The sequence below is a fragment of the Lingula anatina genome, chromosome 2 (assembly GCF_051362555.1).
Source record: "Lingula anatina isolate TDL-2025a chromosome 2, LinAna3.0, whole genome shotgun sequence".
In the NCBI taxonomy this organism is placed as follows: domain Eukaryota; kingdom Metazoa; phylum Brachiopoda; class Lingulata; order Lingulida; family Lingulidae; genus Lingula; species Lingula anatina.
The window spans coordinates 43,882,648-43,902,691 of record NC_141768.1 but is presented as its reverse complement, the minus strand read 5'-3'; the positions used below and the strand labels follow the sequence as shown (position 1 = coordinate 43,902,691).

At 34.1% G+C, this 20,044-nt stretch overlaps 1 protein-coding gene across 1 annotated transcript in view; it reads right to left on the bottom strand.

The window, feature by feature from the left end:
• LOC106168401 (disintegrin and metalloproteinase domain-containing protein 10 homolog) overlaps positions 1 to 20,044 on the bottom strand; it is a 21,349-nt gene extending 1,305 nt beyond the window's left edge. Inside the window, 11 exon segments of the mRNA XM_087004388.1 lie at positions 1,338 to 1,477; positions 1,479 to 1,522; positions 2,165 to 2,355; positions 2,809 to 2,995; positions 3,496 to 3,642; positions 4,071 to 4,271; positions 4,916 to 5,018; positions 5,890 to 6,076; positions 9,044 to 9,165; positions 11,855 to 11,996; positions 19,852 to 20,044. Of these exon segments, the coding sequence (XP_086860514.1) occupies positions 1,338 to 1,477; positions 1,479 to 1,522; positions 2,165 to 2,355; positions 2,809 to 2,995; positions 3,496 to 3,642; positions 4,071 to 4,271; positions 4,916 to 5,018; positions 5,890 to 6,076; positions 9,044 to 9,165; positions 11,855 to 11,996; positions 19,852 to 19,921 (1,534 nt within the window). The 5' untranslated portion in view covers positions 19,922 to 20,044.

Here is a 20,044-nt window from a genome sequence, read left to right as displayed (position 1 = left end):
TAATAATAATAGTCTTAAAATGACAATGAATGGTAACAAACAAGTTTACATAATATAATAATTTATATAATTCAATAAATAGAGGGAAAGCATTAGGTCATTACCAATACTTGGTGTGTCTGTCCCTCCTATAGTAAATAAAATTCTAAAAATTTAACTAATTCATCCCAATATTTCTTGCTAAAATGCAAATCAATGAATTAGTATGTAGAAAGGTATGACGTTTGCATACCATTGTTTAAAGGCAAACAACAGGCATTAAGATAAGATAAGATAAGAGTTTATTTAGCCAATTATAAAAATCGGAAATCATTTTCCATTGGAGCAATATACAGAGTAAAATAATAAAATAATAAATAAATAAATTAATTAAGAATTTAGCTTTGAGATCAAATTAAAATGCGTCACTGCACTTGGATAAAAGCTGTTTAAAAAGCGTTTCCTGCCTTTAAAAGTTAAAAGTCTACTGTTGCTTGGTAAAAAAGTAAAAAGAGAGGATGCAGGATGGAAAGCGTCTTTCATGGTGTTGACAATTCTTTTCTCCATCCTGTCCTTAAAAATATCATCCAGCTTGGGGAGATCTTGTCCGATAATCCTGCTTGCAGTTTTTACAACGTTTGCTAATTTCTTCCTTTCCTCCCCAGCTGTTCCGCTATACCATGTTATAATTCCGTACGCTAGAATGCTTTCAATTACACACCTATAAAAATTGACTAAAATAGGCACACTATCAGTAAAAGTTCTCAATGATCTTAAAAAATACAGTCTTTGCCGTGCCTTCTTTACACTCTTTACGGTGTTATCTTTCCAATTCAATTTACTGTTAAGGTGTATACCAAGTAGTTTAAATTCCTCTACCCTACTAACTTCATCATTACCAATGGTGAGTGGTACCTTTACATTCTGATTCCTTCTAAAATCCACTATCATTTCTTTGGTTTTAGCTACGTTCAAGATAAGATCATTACTCTCGCACCAGCTTAACAACGACTCAACAGATTAGACTACAACATAGCAAAAAGTGAACATTCCTGGAAATTTCAACAATTTTTCTTCATAATCAAGGTATATACAAAGCCTTAGAGATAATTAGGATACATAATAAGCTTGTTTTTGAGTTCTTAATTTCTGTTTTCATTATTTTGAGTGGAATTCACCCATCTCCATCTCCATGATTTTGTTCATGGGTGGTAAAAATTATTTTGGGGTTTGTGGGTTGAAATTTTCTCTATAGTTTTGGTTATAGTATACATTGGTGATAAGGTGTTCAAATAAGAAGAAAAATCAATATTTTGCTATGTATAGATCTAACGCACACTGCCAGTAGTAAATCTTACCAATAAGGCAGTTCGCTTTAGCTCCCCTGTTCAGAGCATCAAGAACCAGAGTGATGTTGTCTTTACTGCAAGGGGAGAACAACTTGTTGTTGGATTTGTCGCCAGAGGTAGCACTCGCAAACATGATATAGTTCCCGTTTGTCACCCATTGATGTGTAGGGTGTACACTCACTTCCCTGGTCATGCTGAAATAATTATATTTAAATTTTCAGTACTTATCTATTTGACTATTTATTAAGTTATTTACTTTTGTATATATTTGTATATTTTTTCTTTGCTCACTTATTTTGTTAATTTTTCTTTATTCAATTCTTATTTATTCCTTTTTCATTTATCAACATAAAGCAAGTGCAAATAGGATTCTGTGGTCATTTTCTCTAATCCGAAAAAAAAAAAAACATCTCTTTGTCTTAAGCAGTACAGTTTTATTTTATAGATTACATTCCACATCTGAATAAATATTTTACACTAAATAAATGCAGTATTATGAATATCTCCTTTGGCCACATAAGAAAAGATCCATACATATGATATATATATATATATATATATATATATATATATATATAGTCTTTCACCCTGCGCACTTTCTCTTGTCTAAGGGCCCATTCCCAACTCTGCAGAGACTCACATACACAGATTAACACACCTCCTCTTGTTTCTAATGCACTCTTAAAATCACAAACTTTTCTGTATTCTACTCAACATCAGGAGGAGGCGTGTTAATCTGTTAATCTGATTGCATTCAACGAGAGTCCCTGCAGAGATGGAACAATCTATGTAGAGCAGATTCATTGGGAATGTGCCCTAACACACTATGGACTCACCGGTGACCCAAAGTTATGACCAATTTCGTGGGCCAGTGTCAGTGAGGAAACCCTGGATGGAACTGTCTGCCCATAGTTAATGAAGGTCACAATGCCTGTGTTCAGACTCTTGTACACTTTGGTGACCTTACTGCCTGAGCTATCCTGCTCACTGTACTCCTTCCATCTTTCACATATGCCACCAGATGCCCCTTAAGAAGAAGTCATAATTGATATCATATGTGTGTGTGTGTGTGTGTGTGTGTGTGTGTGTGTGTGTGTGTGTGTGTGTGTGTGTGTGTGTGTGTGTGTGTGTGTGTGTGTGTGTGTGTGTGTGTGTGCACATGTATGCATTACTTCCATCTATGAATAATTACACAAACAATAACTAAATATTTATGTGATTTAATATATGATTAAAAATTCATGTTTAAAAAGTTTCATCAGTTTGGTAGATAGTAAAAATCAAATACCCTTTTGAAGATGGCCAATGACATGTTGAAATACTTCATGTGAGTTTACTTTTTTCTAAGTATGTGACAAAAGAGCTTTTCATCTCAAATCGATCAATCGATCAATCAATCAACAAATAAATAAATTAAGTAATTAATTAAGCTGTATGATAAACTATTGGCTATGTATTACAAAATCTTTGCACCACTTACTTCCTGAGGAGCCCACCCACGCCAGTCCCAGGGTGCCTCCAGTGAAATCACGATACGTGAACATGTACGCCAGGCAGTACTTGTCGTGGTCCATTTTAGAGTTTAGGTTAAGGAAGTTGCTGACATCTATATGTGCGATGCAGAAGTCTTTCACGTTTGCTTGTGAACAGTCAGTACGCTTGAAAACCTGAAAGTAACATTTAATGGTATAAATAGATTGAGATCATTCTTCTGGTAGGTGGTAATTAACCATAAAGTTGGGGATTTTTTGAAAAAGAAAAGAACTTATTAAACTATGTTAAAAGTTAAATAGTAACTAAATCTTCTACTGCGACTGCAGCCTTGTTCACTCTGACAACTTGACTTGAGAATTACTTCACATGCCACCTAGAATGAGAAAAGCCAACAGGCCTATTCTCCTGTGCTTCTCATATCTGTTAAACTGCCATATAGTAACATGCATACATGAACAATAAACATACCATTTTTGATGCCGAGAAAAAAGCTCCATATGTCGAGTTTCTCACATAAACAAACAAGTAATGAATGCAAGCTACACCATGTCTGAGTCTTCTTCTCTCCTCATATACAGTGACATTAGTCGTTTACAACATTTGTCAATAAAGCCTATGTAATATGTGTATTTTAAAATACACCTTGCTGACTCATGGTATATCTAATACTTACCCTCACTCTTTGCACACGGAAACTATAACCAGTCAGTTTCTTGGATCCATCATATGTCTCAAATATTGTCTTCTTATATATGTCCTTGATGGCCGTGACATGGGTATGAAACATGGCTATAATGGCTTCTTCTGTACGCATCTCATCCTGTGAGTTGAATAAAAATGAAAACATAAAGAGAATTCTTGAAATTTGATTAAACCACTAACTCACTTGACATCACTACTTAGAACTCATTCTATTTAAGTCTTAAAACATATTAAAGGTAAAAGAAAAGTAAAATCTTCCCTTAGAAACCTTCTATAAAAATTCTCTGAAATATATATAAACAAACAAATAGGAAATAAAATTAACACTAAAAAACAATCATATAAATAATGCATAATATACAAACATTAATAAACAAGGACTGGAGTGGAGCAAAATAGAACAGGGTAAATACAGCAGAGTAGGGAGTACATATAGCAGAGCATAGTAGATAAAGCACAGTAGAGTACATACAATAGAGCAAAGCAGAGCAGAGTAGAGCAAAATATTCAAGGTGCAGCAAGTTGGACGTCAACTATATAACATACACTATGCATTTGTATCATGTGATCCCACAGTGCAGGGTCTGACTGTAAAAGCAGACTGCAGGTATTATTTGCTGGAGTGATTACAGTGACAGTCGCTCTCTTATGCCTGTTTTCTTCCTCTCGCTTCTCCCTGTTCAAAGCCTCAGAATAGATATTGTGCTCCCTCTGATGATCTTCCCTGGCAGCCGTCCTGTAACTTCTCTGGAAACATAAACATAGGTGTCAGGACTGAATATTTTCTTGCTTTACATCTATAGGTGTCAAGACTCTTTACTTATTTGCTTATTAAACACTCATTTTGATTGTCATTTGAAAGTTTTCACAAAGATATTGGATTTATTTTGGTTTAAGTCAAGAAGATGCTCTCTATTGTGTACTTGTTAACATGCCATATATATGGCAAAGAAATAGTTAACTGTCTACATATAATATACATCACTTGGATCCAAGAGCTCCATTTATAACAAACCCTGCAGAAGCAAAGTCATATTTGCTTCTTATAATCAAGGACCATTTTACCAAGAACTTGAAATTTAAAAATTTTTCTTACATCCAAAGCTATTTCAAATTCATTAGTTCAAAATAAAACAGAACAAAATATGCTTTTTTTAGTTTGAATATTTAGGTGTACAATGAGCAGTATGCAGAGAAAAGATTAATTTTCCTGGCAACTTTTTAAAAATTTATCTTGTAATTTCTACACTTAATCAGCAATCAGCATGGCATTACATATCCACAAGGGTTGAAATATTAATATCTAGGAACACTTTCTCTCTTCATCCTCCCTCCTTTTTTATTTTTTTTAAATTAATATTTCTGCTATAATTAAATACAATTCTCCCTACCTTCTTTACATCCACAGCAGAATTCTGAACTCTGCTCATCCAGTCTGCAATGTCACTATTGCTACTTCCACACTGAGCAGTACCAGCTGCACTGCGGATATGCCTGAAAAAATAAAAAATAATACAGTTACCAGGATAACTTTAATATACAGGACCCATTTCATAACAAATCTGAAAGTTTTGGGTTGAGCAAATACCACTCAGCTTGCATAGACTTCAAGATAAAATTCACTGTGAGATATTGATTTGAGCATTTCACAAAAAATTGGCCCAGAATAAACGTAATACAGAACTCAAAATGCAAAGATATATTTTTTTTTGGCATATTATCAATAATAGTAATACTAATAATAATAATAATATTGGCCCAAAGTAATGCCAACAGATAACTGATAATTCTACTCAAAGCCATATCATGTGGAGTTAATCTGCTAGTACAGCAATGAAAATTGTGGTAGATGTGACCTTGTACACAATAAAACAATGTGGCACAGCCATTTGTGAAATAGACCCACTGCCTCCTATCCAGAAACATAAGGATGCACTTGGTATGTTCCATCACTGAATCAGCGTTTGTCCTGCTAAAGATCATGTGAATACTTTGCCTGCTCAACCACAAGAAAAGTTTTGAGCTCACAACCTTGGAATGATTGAAAATCATGCAGAGCACTGACTTTGGGGTTACTGCTTTTGTCCAGTATCAATCATTAACATTGTTTCTCAAACCAGTGAAATAAGGTTAAAGATCATTTTGATCAGTTTTCAACTGCAATTTGCATTATTGCAAATAAATTAGTAAAGAATAGAGACATAGGGAATACATAAAAAAACTAGAGGATCAGAGAGGCAAAAAAGAAATGCAATGTTTCTCTAAGTTCATGCCTTTATGTTCGGAGTTTTAATTATCTCTCAGTGCCATTAAATATTAAATAAAGATAATATTCACATATAACAATTCTAGAAGTGCTTCTCACCTGTAAGGGTCCATATCCATATGATCCTCATGGTAGATGATGGAATGGAACTTTTTCTTCTCTGTGACTTCTTTAGGGAAGTACTTGTTGGCATGTTCTATGTGCCACCTTCCAGTCTCTGGAGACTCAATGGTTCCTGTGAATACTCCACCTAACACACTGCCATACACAGATGACCCGGGCTCACCTGGAAGGGGAGGGGCGCAAATATACAGATTAGCTACTACTGTCTTTACTATATATATATATATATATATATATATATATATATATATATATATATATATATATATATATATATATATACCACCAGTATTTTGAATGTATCTTCATGGCTACAGATGATGTAAAGTGCACTTTACTGACTTTGGTGATAACAGTATTAACACATGCATTTAACCTTACTTTATGAGATAAAAGATATATTTTAATTTTGAATTCAAATCACCATTTTTTTGTTTCAAAAGAAAATAGAGGGCAATTATTTAATTGCTTCAGTCAAAATAAGTAGTAAATGTAACATTTGGGTATGAGTAAAAGAAAGGCATTCCATGAGTAATGGACTTAGATTTTTATCTTTGGTAAAAAAAACAAGGTCACCATACTTGCCTAAGTTCATTTGTGGATTATGCATAGCTATGACACTGATGAGAAAATATTTCTCCAAAATGGTATGCCTTTCATACATCTAAGTATATGCTCACTAGAGCATTGTGAATCTTGTCCAAATTCTACTCAAATTCTAATTAGCAAAAGAAAATGGAAAACACTCTTTTTCTGCCAAAATCAACACAGTGACTGATTAAGTTCAATATGTTAGGCTAAAATTATCAGATGTTTAGCTGATGGAAATTTTACCCTGTGGTAAGCCCAGAAAGACAATGATTCCAGACCACTGTCAATAACTTGTATCCGTCTACGAGAAGCTTTGAACATTGCCTCCCACATTTTATCATAATGATCTGCAATATTTTTGTTGGCAAAGTTAAATAGAGACCATGATGGACCATGGGTTCAGTGACTTGACCAAGATGGCCGTTAAAACAGTTATTCATTTCACTGACTATGATGGTGACAATGTTTACATTTCTGATCTGCCTAAAATAATCCAAATATTTGGCAAAAAGAAATGTTATCTTGGAGAGAGCCCCAACCATGTATTCATCATGTGTTTCTATTTATAACTTATAACTCTAGGGTAAGTCCAACATATATCATGAGGATAAGTAGATGGGGGCAACATCTCGAAAAGGTTTGCTCTGTGCCATACTTGACCTCCCCCCCTCCCCTTTGAGCTTAGATTGCAACAAATCCAGGCAACTGGTGGACCATGCTTGCTATAATTATACCGCCATCTAATAGTCTTGTAAAGTATACATCAATCTAGATTACGTCACTTTGATCAAATGTAAAATGATTTTTGACTTGTATATAATATATTAATTATATTAATATTGAATTTTACTAGACATCTGTTACTCAACTGGACATCTATACACCCTCTTCATCAACTGGACTAAAATTTTATTGTTCTTTAAAATTTCCAAATTGACTGACACACTTATATTGGACAGATATTCTTTTTTCATTGACTGAGATCTCGTTTTATCAAAGGTTATTTTTGAATTACGCAAATCAAAATCTGATCCCAACTACAGCTTATCGCGTTGCTAGAGAGATAAACATACAACTTACTTACAACAGGCGTTTCACCATTACTAAAGATAAGCTGCCTTAAATACACGCAAATTAGATTACATATAACATAAGTAATATGACCACTGTTACTATTACCAATGGGAAGTTTAGAGCAGTTTATTTTTACACTTTAACATAATTCTGTGGGATAAAATACTATTATTCAGTATCCACATTTCAAATATATTCCTAACATTAAGTGGCCAGTGAAAGTCTCACATTTTATATTTGTGAACTGCATTAACTCAATCTTGTTGTCAACAAAATTGTCCTTATCAAGTATGAATAACCTTTTTCAACTTTACAGAGAAGAAAACTAACTAAACAAGATGATGGAATCTGATGGAATCTCTATAATGGCTGCCCCCTGGCCTAAATTACTGATATCAAAATGCATGAGGATCTGAGGCCAATATTACAGAGGGCAGGCATCGTTGCTTCTATCTGATAAGACCAAGAGTGAGGGTCAAGGAGGGCCTATCTAACTGGCTTATCATGTGACTAAGTAAAGACCGATCTTCCACACAAAACTGAGAGGAAAACAACAAGTTTCCACCTTTCTTAAATATCAAAGTCAATAGTCATTAGGTATTAGTTGAAAGTTGATTAAAATATTCATTTTTGATATATTCCATTCTAACAATGGTAGCAAAAAAAAACTACTTTTTGGGTATGGTATGTGTATTATTTCTGTTGTTGTGTCAATTTTGTGAAAAAAAGTGGTTGAAATAAAGTGTGTTGCAGAAAAAATCATTTATCCACAAGTTTTCACAAGAAAAAAGGAAAATAGCAACACATTAAAGCTAAGTACATTGTGTCCCAATTTCTGATATAAAGAAATTGTGTACATATATGATGACAATTTTAATGATCAAAATATATGACCATTATACAAGACACTGTCATATTCAGCAGTGTATATAAGGCAGTGTTACTATATATAAAGAACTGTGGCTGATCTTAAACTTTAGCAGCAAGTATTCTCAATGATGATAAGTGTGATTTGGCTGCCACCAAAGGCAATAATATAATAGACTTGGCATCACACTTATAAGGCACATTCACAAGAAAAGTAATGTACTAGGTAGTCGGTAGAGACTCGCCTCCTCTTGCATTGAACGTACTCGTATAATCACCAGCTTACATCTGTATTCTATTCAAAACCAGGAGGAAGTGTGATACTCCGTTCATCTGATTACATTCAGCAAGAGTCCCGATAGAGTTTGTTCAAACTACCTAAATCATTAGTCTGATTGTGAACACACCCATACAGCAGCATTAAATTTAAGAAGTTGTTTTCCATTATTTTCTATCACCTCTAGATGTAAATTTTTAACTACTAGTACTAAATTTTGATTTGACCTAGTAAATATTTTAAAGTTTCTATTTACTAGCAAGATTGACCAGTCAGTGGGCTGGCCAGTTAAAGGTGAATCCAAATACTTTGAACACTTACCCCGTAACTGCCCTCTGTAAAGAAAACTGGTGTCCAATGGCTTTGTACTTCCATCTCCATATTCGATATCTGCATTTTTACTGAAGATCTTGGAGTCTTTTTGAAGTTCTAAATTAAAATTTCTGCAAAACAAAGTGAAGAATCCTTTGTATCCTTTTTAAGTATTAAATGAAAATTTCTCCGATAAGGACAAAAATACTGGTTAATGTTTTGGTATTGTTTTTGAAATTTTAAATCAACAAATAAGAAAGAAACGTTATTCAAAATATATATTTACATCAGACATCAATAACTGACTAAAGAAAAGATAAAATAGGTATAACGAGATTTATTATGTTTAAGATCTACTTATGAACACCTTGATTCATATCAACCAAGTTGATCCACACCTCTGTAAATAATAAAACATCACTACACTTCCAATCTAGAGATAATACAGGTTTATTGATTTCTCTTGTTAACAATGAGCAAACCTAACATGTGCTCAAGATCTGTGTGTGACCTGGCATTTTTCATTTTTCTCCTTCTTCGGTTATTCTTCTATCAATCCTTTTACTTTCTCTTTGCTTTAGCTTCCCCCCCCCCTCTCTCTGTAGATATTTGGCCCTGGCATCTGCTAACTTCATTAATACAGCAATCACAGGGATAAAGAAGCATCACTTCTGACAAATACAAAGTGAAGGGAGAAATGTGTACTATGAAAATCTGACAGATCTTATAATCATAATATTACATTTAACACAGCAGCACAACAGGCTGTCCTTCTCTGAAAATTATTGCCATTGGTATAACATCTAAAAGAGAAAAATCTTCACTTGATTATCTACCAAGAAGTCATGAGTCTTCACCCACTTTAATATTTAATCAGGAATAGATGACGTCTGTTTGGACAATGACTGATGCAGCTAATTTCTTATGCTGAATACAGATTTTTTTTTCACAGTGCAGGGATTAAAATTAAACCAACCTCCAGTACTGGGTTATGTGGTCATGTAAGGGTTTGCCATAGTTGTTCATTGTTAACATAATATCAACATATCATTGTTAAATATTGTCCATTTCTTTTTTTAAACTGTTTACAAAATATATTATCTTAGAAAAAGATTGCTGTCAGTATCATGAAATAATACTGACTTGTTCACACTCAAATTTAATCATATCCAAATTATCTAAGAATACATAAAATAAATACTGAGGTTTTTCTCATTTTGGCAATAACAGAAACATTTGCCTTAGGTTTAATTTTAAATATTGTTCTGACTATACCATTATTAAGATACCTTTGGGTAAGAAGGTATAACTACAAGATAGGCCCCTGACTTGTGACTGATGAATTTAATGTATTTGTAACACAGCACAGAGCAACATATTTTACTCTTTAAATAGTATGTAAAATAAAGAGTCCCATTTGTATAAAGCTGAATTCCTCCCAGTGCAAGTCAAGTTCAACACTGACTGTGAATACTAATGAGGAACCAGGCCCCTCAAACATGATGACTCAGTGACCGCCACTGCCCCATGGTCACTATATATGACTCTGTGACATATGACCAGTGTCTTGAAGACACAAAGATGACGTGACAGACTGCTAAAAACTAACCACTTAAAATGACCTGTCCACTGGGTCCGCCTTCCTGTAGCTTCAACTTTACTAGGGACTCACTTAATTTATCTTATTTTTACATTTGTACTTAAAAAAAAAATAAATATTAATAATAAATAATAAAGTAATAAATAAATTAGAAGATGGAAAAATTACCCTAAAAAACTTAAATTGTAAAAAAAGACAGTTGCAGTAAAGGTTTAAAATCTATCCAAAATATTACAGTAAACATCTATTCCTGAACCACTTCATGCTACAAATTTTATAACACTTGATGTTTACAAGAAAAGGTCGTCTTCTCCATAATTTAGTTTCCATATTTTACCCAGATATGAAAGCTGTGACATGTATTTCAAGCATATAAATTCCTTGAGCTATTACACACAATCTGGGGTTATTATAATGACATCAATATCAGTGCAAAATGTCTCCAGTCATTTTCCTCTCAGCTATGATGTCTTACATGACATATTCAGCCCACAATCACACAATCCTTTCTCTCCTTAACCCAGAAATTCAATAACAGAGATCTTATACAAACAATAATAAGACTGACACATTCAAAATCTCTGAATAGTAAGTTTCTGGCTTCAATGTCCTATCCCATTTCTGTATCATATCATTTTCCAGACCAGTATCTACTTTAAGGGTGTATTCCCAGAGATTTAGATCGATCCAGAGATTAAGATTTAGATCGACCTAACTCCCTGGGGGTTCACGCTAAATTGCAGTCAGCCGAGCGCGCACCATAGTTAATTACCCCCTTACAGCTTTAAGTAGGCGGGACAGACGATTAAGCCGGTTAAGCTGACGGTAATCTAGTGAGACTCCCCGCGGGGATAGATCAATCTAAAAGCTCTGGGAATACAGCCTTATTGCCAACAGTTTTTAACTTTGACATAAATTTTAGTCTACTTTGACCACAGATAAATCAGTGACCACCTACTTCAATGTCATACTGCAGATGTTTTATTAAAAGAAGAAATGACCAGACCAACAGTTTAATTTACTGACCCCTACCAATATACCTTTACTTTAAATACACTACAATTTTCTGGTTTGAAAGCTAAGACTACCTTCTATGATACTGTCACTGGACTTCTTCAATAAAGGACTTGTAAAAGCCCATATAAACTGAAACCAATTCAATCTGTATTATACAGTAATAGTATGCTATTACATAAGGGACACCGTATATTTTCACTTACCTGCTGTGTGCTTTAAACCTGAGATTAAGGGACTGGTCAGAAATTGACCGTTTGGCTCGGAGATGAAGGTTGTGAAGGTCATCCGCATCATAATTTAATTCCTCGTAATGGGAAATATAGTCATTCAGTTTGTTCTTTGTGCCTGAAATATAACACAAAACATTGTCAATGTAACAAAGAATGTGGTCAAAGTGCTTTGTTCTACATATGAGGCTCACTCTAAGGGTCTATTCCCACAACTTTAGATCGATCTATCACCGCGGGGAGTCTCACTAGATTACTGTCAGATAATCCCCCTTAAGTGTCCGTCCCCGCCTACTACAAACTCTAAGGGGTAATTAACTTTCGTGTCCGCCCGGCTGACAGCTATTTAGCGTGAACCCCCAGGGAGTTAGGTCGATCTAAAGTAGGTCGATCTAATCTATGGAAATGGGGTGTAAGAGGACAAACTTTATTCAAATGCTGAACATACAGAAATCTGAATTAAGAATACTGTAAATTATTCTACTATTTTAGGCCATTTTCATTCTTGGTTTGGTTCAACATTTTGATAGGGCTGTAATCAACCACTAGTTTTGTTGTGAATTTTAACCCGGAGTGAAGGCAAATAGAGCTAAGAATATCTGTTGTTCATTTTGGCAATAAAAAAACTGAAGCATAAAAACCATTTCGGATAACATTTTCATATTCTAACTGGATCAATTGATAATTTCACCTTGCTTGATATAACATTCTGTGTTGCTCACCACAAGGACTGGAATATTGCATGTCATGAAAGCAACAGAATCTAGCTGACATTTTCATGATGCTTACTGCTGTACTTTTTTGTATTCTATCCTTCATGACTGAAATACATGTCCTGAACTAGTAATAAATTTTGACATTATGACATCTGCACTTTGACTGCTCTTCTACTATGTCTCTGCACTTATCTGAGAGAAGGCATCATTTCAGATCCTTAAGATTTACGCGCCCTCATTCTCCTCAATGACACACTTTTCTGGCACAATTCAACAACAAAAACTGATGAAAAAGCTTTGCAATAATCATGACAATGGACAAAAATCCACCAAAAATAAACTTATCAAACCAAAAGCAAAGCAACTGATTTCATTATGCCATGCAAGAGACTTAGAGCACTAATAAAATGCCTCCAACACTGCAGTTCCATATGCAGCAGACAACTCCTTGTCATTCAATCACTGTTATTATTATAAGAGGGCTCTCCAAAAAATCTCTGGTGGTTTTATCATCATAATTATGCTCCAAGTTCATGGTTGAGAGAAAGGAGGGGATACCTGTTATGTGATACCTGAAATAAATCATATTTTCTGTTGTTTATCAGTCTGCGCCTCACTTTTTTCAACCCATTGGTAACTCAAACAAGTAGACCTCAGAAAATATTTTAAATATCAAAATTCACTAGTAGTCTGAAGACGAAATTTCAATGTACTGGAAAATAAAACATATAACCAACTGCTCAAATTTACACCAATCCAGTCAGACTAGTAGCTTAAAACATTTTTGATACTAGTTAGATAGATATTAAACCTATTTATTATTTGTCCTGGAACAGTGACTAAAAGGTTGGAGACTGTTTATGTTTTGTTCTTTATGCCTTGTACTATTCCACAACTGATAAGAGTTATGTTGCCTGTTTGATATTAACCACCACAGCTGAGATCTAACAAAATACAATTCCAACATATCTGAGACAGTGACATTTAATGATTTTGACAGTATAATACTAATTACCAGTTGACAGTTTAAAGCCAATTACCAATTTGTAACTTGTACACAAGGTTCATACAGGCATATATATATATATATATAATCCAAGGGCTTTAAAGGACTTTTGAGGATTTAATTCAAGTATTTTCAGGAACTTTTTGAATGTAATTGAGGGCAATGTACACTCTTTAAGTATACAGACCAAAGAAAAAAAGACAAGTTACTGTTTAGTTACAGTTATATTAGATACAAACTTTGTATTTTAACACATTCATGATGAAGCGTGAAAAGAATAAAATTAAATAACGTCCAAGTGGGTTTTCTCCCCTAGTTTTCTGCAAATAGTTGATTTGAAATAATCTTTGACAAAGTGCTTAGTGCTAATAGTGATCAAATTTAAGTACTTTTCAAGGGCAAAAATGATAGAACACAATATTTATTCAAGGCTGATAGCAATTTCAAGAACTTTTCAGGGCCACAACCCAAATTCAAGGTGCAGGACTAAATTCAAACACTTTTTTAAAGGCTGCATAAACCCTGGTACATATAATACATAACAGCCTGTTTTGCTTGGCAAAAAGGAAGAATTGCAAATTGATTTGTGTCTTCAACCACCTGTTACCCATGGGAAATGCCTGTTAAAACTGCAGAAGTCCACTCTTGTGCACATTCTGTGTAAAATGCTTAAAGAATGAAAATTTAAGTCTCTGCAAGTCAGAATTCTGTAACAGTCCACATAAATGGACTAGCAACTGGTCTAAGAGATCTGCCATGACAATGTTTCATTCAAGGGGGCTACTACTGATTTACCTTTAATCCAAGCAGACTAATTTTTTAAAGTTAAAATTAACTTTGGTTTTAAGTTTTACCGTGAAACCCAATTAAGACCTAAAACTTAAGGAAATGAGAGCACTCTAAGGGACCTGTCACAATTTTATTATGTTGACCTACCTAATGTGTACTATCTCCATGGGGACTATTGCTGAATGCAATCAGATTAACAAACTAGCACACCCCGCCTGACGATGAGCAAAATACAGAAAAGCTGGTGATAGTACTATTATGTTGGAAACAATAGCAGGCTTGATAGTTTGTTAAGCTGAATGCATTCAGCGAGATTCCTCTCCTCCTCCCCTGCTTCCCTAAACCAGTTATATATCCTGCACATCCTGATTATGATATCATTCAGTCATCTTACCCAAGTGATATCTACCTTGTACCTACTTCCTGGTTGATAAAAACCACCTTTGATAGGATTCACAGGTCTGATTAAAAATGGGGGTTTCAACTCTTCAGTTAGTTATTTTCTCAATTATTTTCATTTCTTTTGTTATTCCAAGCAACATTATTTGCCAACTTACTACAAGTAATTATTAATATATGAAATGGGCACAGGGCCATTCATTTTCTGCTACTCAAAGGCACATTTCAATATCTGTCAGCTCTTTTCAATGTTACAAAACTGACTGTGCTAGATGTGGACCAAAGGGTCTCTTATTCATTCCACCACTGGATTTGAGAAACTAACATAACGTGACTATAAAATGATTCATATGCATAAACATAAGGGTGTGGTCAAGACAACTCTGGCTGTAACTCTTCTTGACCCATTTATTAACTGTTTACATAACACACAACACTTCCCTGGTGTGTCCACCAATGAAAGTGGCATGCTTATTTCCCCGCCATGAGCACGATATGTGCAGTGATATATTTATATGACATTTTATATGCCAAAATGTTTACATAGGTTGGCACAATTGCAGTATGTAATTCTTCAAGACGAACCACTAAATTCATTATGAAAGTGTTTTGTATTTTTCTATGTGATTGCAATAAATGATTCAAAGATCGGCACTGGCTAAGCACCACAGGGAAATTTACAGAAAAGGCTGATTCAACGGAAACTTCAGTTTATTTATAACGATTTTAAAAAATTCAGTGATTTTCGAAGACACATTCACCAATAGAGATTTAATAAAAACTTGTGAGTAAGATTTGGTATAATGAAGTAGTAAACGCGAGTTGCCAGCAATCAAACAAGGGCTCAAGTTATCAATCCTTTCACAAATAAATCATTGGTTGTCCTAAATTCAGTTTCACCAAAAATCCTAAGTAAACTGTTACTCTCAACTTCATGACTGCTTTTTTCTATCTACTGTGACCCAGTATATACAGTATCAGTGCTTATCTGCTATCAAGAGAACATTGGGCCAATGTCCCACAAAAAGTTTTGAAAAATGGCCAATGTTTAGGACCGACTTGAGCTTTGTATGGACTGCTACAGATTTAGCCTGGGCAAAAGTAAAAGTTTATACAAAAAGTTTTTTTTTAGCTAAGTACTATGAATATATCCTGGATAAAGGCAGACTAGAATTTTGCAGTTAACACCATCTACACACTGGAAATTTGGCATGCGTGCCTGCATGTTTTCGTGCACAAGCACAAAAGAGATGAAACAATGCTGCAGTGCAAAGCTTACAGTACTTAAAAACTTTTACACAGAATTTACAAGGTTTATCATTGTGATTTCGGAGTCTGAAAGTATGTGTTTGCATCAGTTTACAACATTAAGACATTGTGTATGGCATCTTTGTTGATTAAGCATGGCCTACATAAAATGCTTTTGCGCATTCTCAAGGACAAGGTAATAAGTGCATTAAACATTAGGTAATGGTCCCAGGCTGTTGTATGAGGGGGAAGAATAAATGTGTCTCTGTCTGTCAGTCTATTTCAAATAGTGACTCATCAGAGCTATAATACATATATACTGTCTGTTATTTGCTCATGTCATTTACCATACCTGTTGAATGCAGTCACACCTGCCTCCTCAGCTAAAAGCTATAGTGCAATTTATACCATAAATATATATTATAGCATTGTAAGGAATAACCCCACTTCCTTTGGCCTCTCATGTATCATTAACTAGCAGTGTAAAACAGAACAAAGTAGTTTGGGGGGGGGGGGGGGGGGTTTAAGGAGAGAGACCAGGGATACTAGTATACTCTCTTACTCCCACACTTCTGGCAAAGTTAATCAAAAGATTGCCCTTTACAACATTACAAACTAGCCTGTCTTTCTTTGGTGCAACTGTCATTGATCTAGTTATGGATTTCTGATAATTTTATACTATTCCTGGTCTTGTTTCTTATATAACATATTACAAATTGCCTTATTAGAGAGTGTACAAATTTGCTATATACTCTTATCATCAAGTATAAATAGACAGCATGTTTATGTTTGAAGTAGTGTTATTTGTTCATGTCATATACCATACCTGATGAACTAAGTCACAGGTATGCCTTCCCATTTTCATACAGTAACAAGACTACATAACATATTACCTAACCGGAGAGCACTCAAAGGACCCAGACCAAAGCTTAGGAAGAAGATAAATACGGAAAGGTACTAAAAATGTGATTTTTTTTCTAAAAATATTATAAAACCAGGGCTTAGTTGCCCCACCCTCCTCTTTTCTAAATAATCATCTAGCCTTAAAATTTCAATATAATTTGTTGAGGAACATTTTGAGACATTTGGGCACTATATAAAGAGACAAGCCATAGGGAATGAAATCATAACTTTCTTCATTTTTTAGACATTATAACTACCTACTAGTAAGCTAAATTTTGGTGCAGTTGTGACAACTTACATTTATTGAAAAAGTAGGCCCCGATTATTGCTAAATGAAAGAATATAGTATGACAGTCTGCAATATTTAGCATGCCAAATTGCATGACTTGCAAGTTGCAACTGCATACCATCTTGACAACCAAAAATTAAGAAGATTGTCACATTATTAACAGTGACAAACAAGTCTGTGGTATCTGTCAACCACTGCATGTAAGATGTAATTGGTGCCGTCTTCTCCATAAACTGGCCAAATGCATATATGAGAGTTGTGAGACATATAGAAAATATCATTAATTATAACTTCTGTGTTTACAATAATTGACAAAAGAAACAAATTAAAGTTCTTTCCCTGTTATTTGTCATCATCTTACGATAGGGTTCCCACACTGTTCTCAAGAGGATACCCCCCTCTCCACCCTTACTATCAATAAACAACCAGATTTTACCAACCTAGACTGTTTGCGTGGACACTATTGCCTAACAACTGACAATGGCATGTCTGGGGTAGCACCAGCAATTTTTTTCGCTTAGCCAAATCACCACTTTTTGTCATTTAGTTATCCAAATGGCTTTAATTTGACTAAAATTTGTCAAATCAAGCCCTTTTTGTTTAGCCAATTTAAGTCAGTTTTAGCATTTGGCTAAATTGGCGAGTGTTAGCGCTGCCCCAGCATGTGATAAGAGATATATATATATATATATATATATATATATATATATATATATATATATATATATATATATATATATATATATATATATTAAAGAAAGTGTTCTCAAGCTGGATATTTGAGGAGAGAAATCATCTAAGACATTTTAATTAATATGAGGCTGTAAGCACTGCATAATTTCATACAAGACACAAATACTTTTTATAAACTTTTTTTAACAAATGGTTAGACCAGACTATACCTTGAAAATGAAATCAGCAACTGATAAAATGGGAAAATGTTGACCTTTTTATTCATAATTTTAATTAATTAACTTTTAATGACTGTATTTTTTATTCATTTGTTATCATGCAAAATCATAACACATACTGGTGTTGATCACCCCTGGCAACAAACAAGTTCCACCTGCATAAATAATTAAGTTCTGGTTAGTGCTTCTCCAACTTCAAAATGTCTTTCCTTCACCTCATTTACTTCACATGCTATATCTACCACATCTATATATCATGTGGATCTATATAAACATGCAATGTGCAACCACTGAATGTATAGCTATGTATACTTCAACAGCTACAGGTCATTTATGATATAATACACATAAATCTGCAGTCTCCTCGTAATATCTGCTCTGTGACTAAGACACAGGAAATAACAATGTGTGCATTGTCAAAGCCGTCTTCTTACACGGTTCATGTCTAATATAAAATCTATCATATCAACTAAATTGCATTTTGTTTTTGTGACAATTTAATAAGATAAATAAAAATATATTATATTAATTAAAAAATACACTGTCACATCAAAAACAATATTTCTTATAGATATTAAACAATTAATGTTTTGATGACATTTTACAAAATCTTTCAGCCAAATTGTTTTGCTTTCTAGGCTAGTTTGCAGGTATGGATAATGAGCTTTGCTTTATTTGATGCTAATTTTTTGGTACAATTTATAAAAATTAGTATTATGACTTTAATCTAAGTCAATCTCTTTTTTTACTTTTGAAATTAATGAAATAAAAATGTTAAAATCTTAATACTGTTATAAGAGATAGATGTGTACTAAAACACAATAACATTATCTTATTAACATAAGTCCACTTGTATTTCAACAACTTCAAACTTGTGTACAGTTAACAGGGTACTGTTAACTTCATTTACTGCACACAGATTATCTCTAATTGTTATTCAAGGGACAAGGCTTTCTAATTTTCACATGCACACATGCACACATTCTCTCCATGCTTTTGTTTAGATTCAATGATTATAAAGCAGACTACTTTAGGTTCTTAATAAGCTTGCATTCTTTTTGAATCTATTATGGTTATTCAATCACCATGTTTAATACATCTGGGTTTCACTTCTGATCAGCTTTAAAAGCACAAGGGTCACAATGAAAAACAATAGCCACAAATGTAAACACTATAACTCTAGGTATGATGTCAAAGCTAGATATATATTTGAAAGGATTATAAAGTAATACCAGTGTTGACTGACTCATACTTTGATGCTGAGCAGATGAGGTGAATACCTGTACTGCCTAAAAATGTCTCATGACCACTTAAAACTACTTATAAGAATTTCATGCGAGCTACATATCCCGTTGCCTGTTTTTCATCTGTATGAAATCATGAAGAATTATGTTGGTTGTAAATCTGTGAGTAAGTAAAATTTGTACACATTTGTGTTAGATATATTTATTCTTTAATTTAGGGTTATTTGTTAAACGAGTTTTGGTACTACGCATACACTGTACCTACTTAATGGTGTTAAATTGAACATACAAGAGAGAACAGTCAAATGACACTGCAAAGAAAAAGTGCCTCCGACAAAACTGTGTCTTAAGTGTTTATTTATGTTGTCGCACAGTCACGACCAACGTATTACTCATCTAAATTTTGTCCTCGGCTCTGGCCTGTACAAGATAACGATATCCCCCCAGTTTTTAACCCCCTACACTCACCTGATCCGTATCGAAGCTGCAGACAGATCACCACCGTTACCCATGCTATCCTTCTGCACTTCATCTCCATTTGTCAACTAGCTAGTTTAAGCTTATTTTTTCGCCCAAATGAAGGTCCTGTGGCGACAAACGACTCAACACAATAAAGCAGGAAGTTTAGTCGACACACCTAGAGTTTGCGCATGCGCGAATC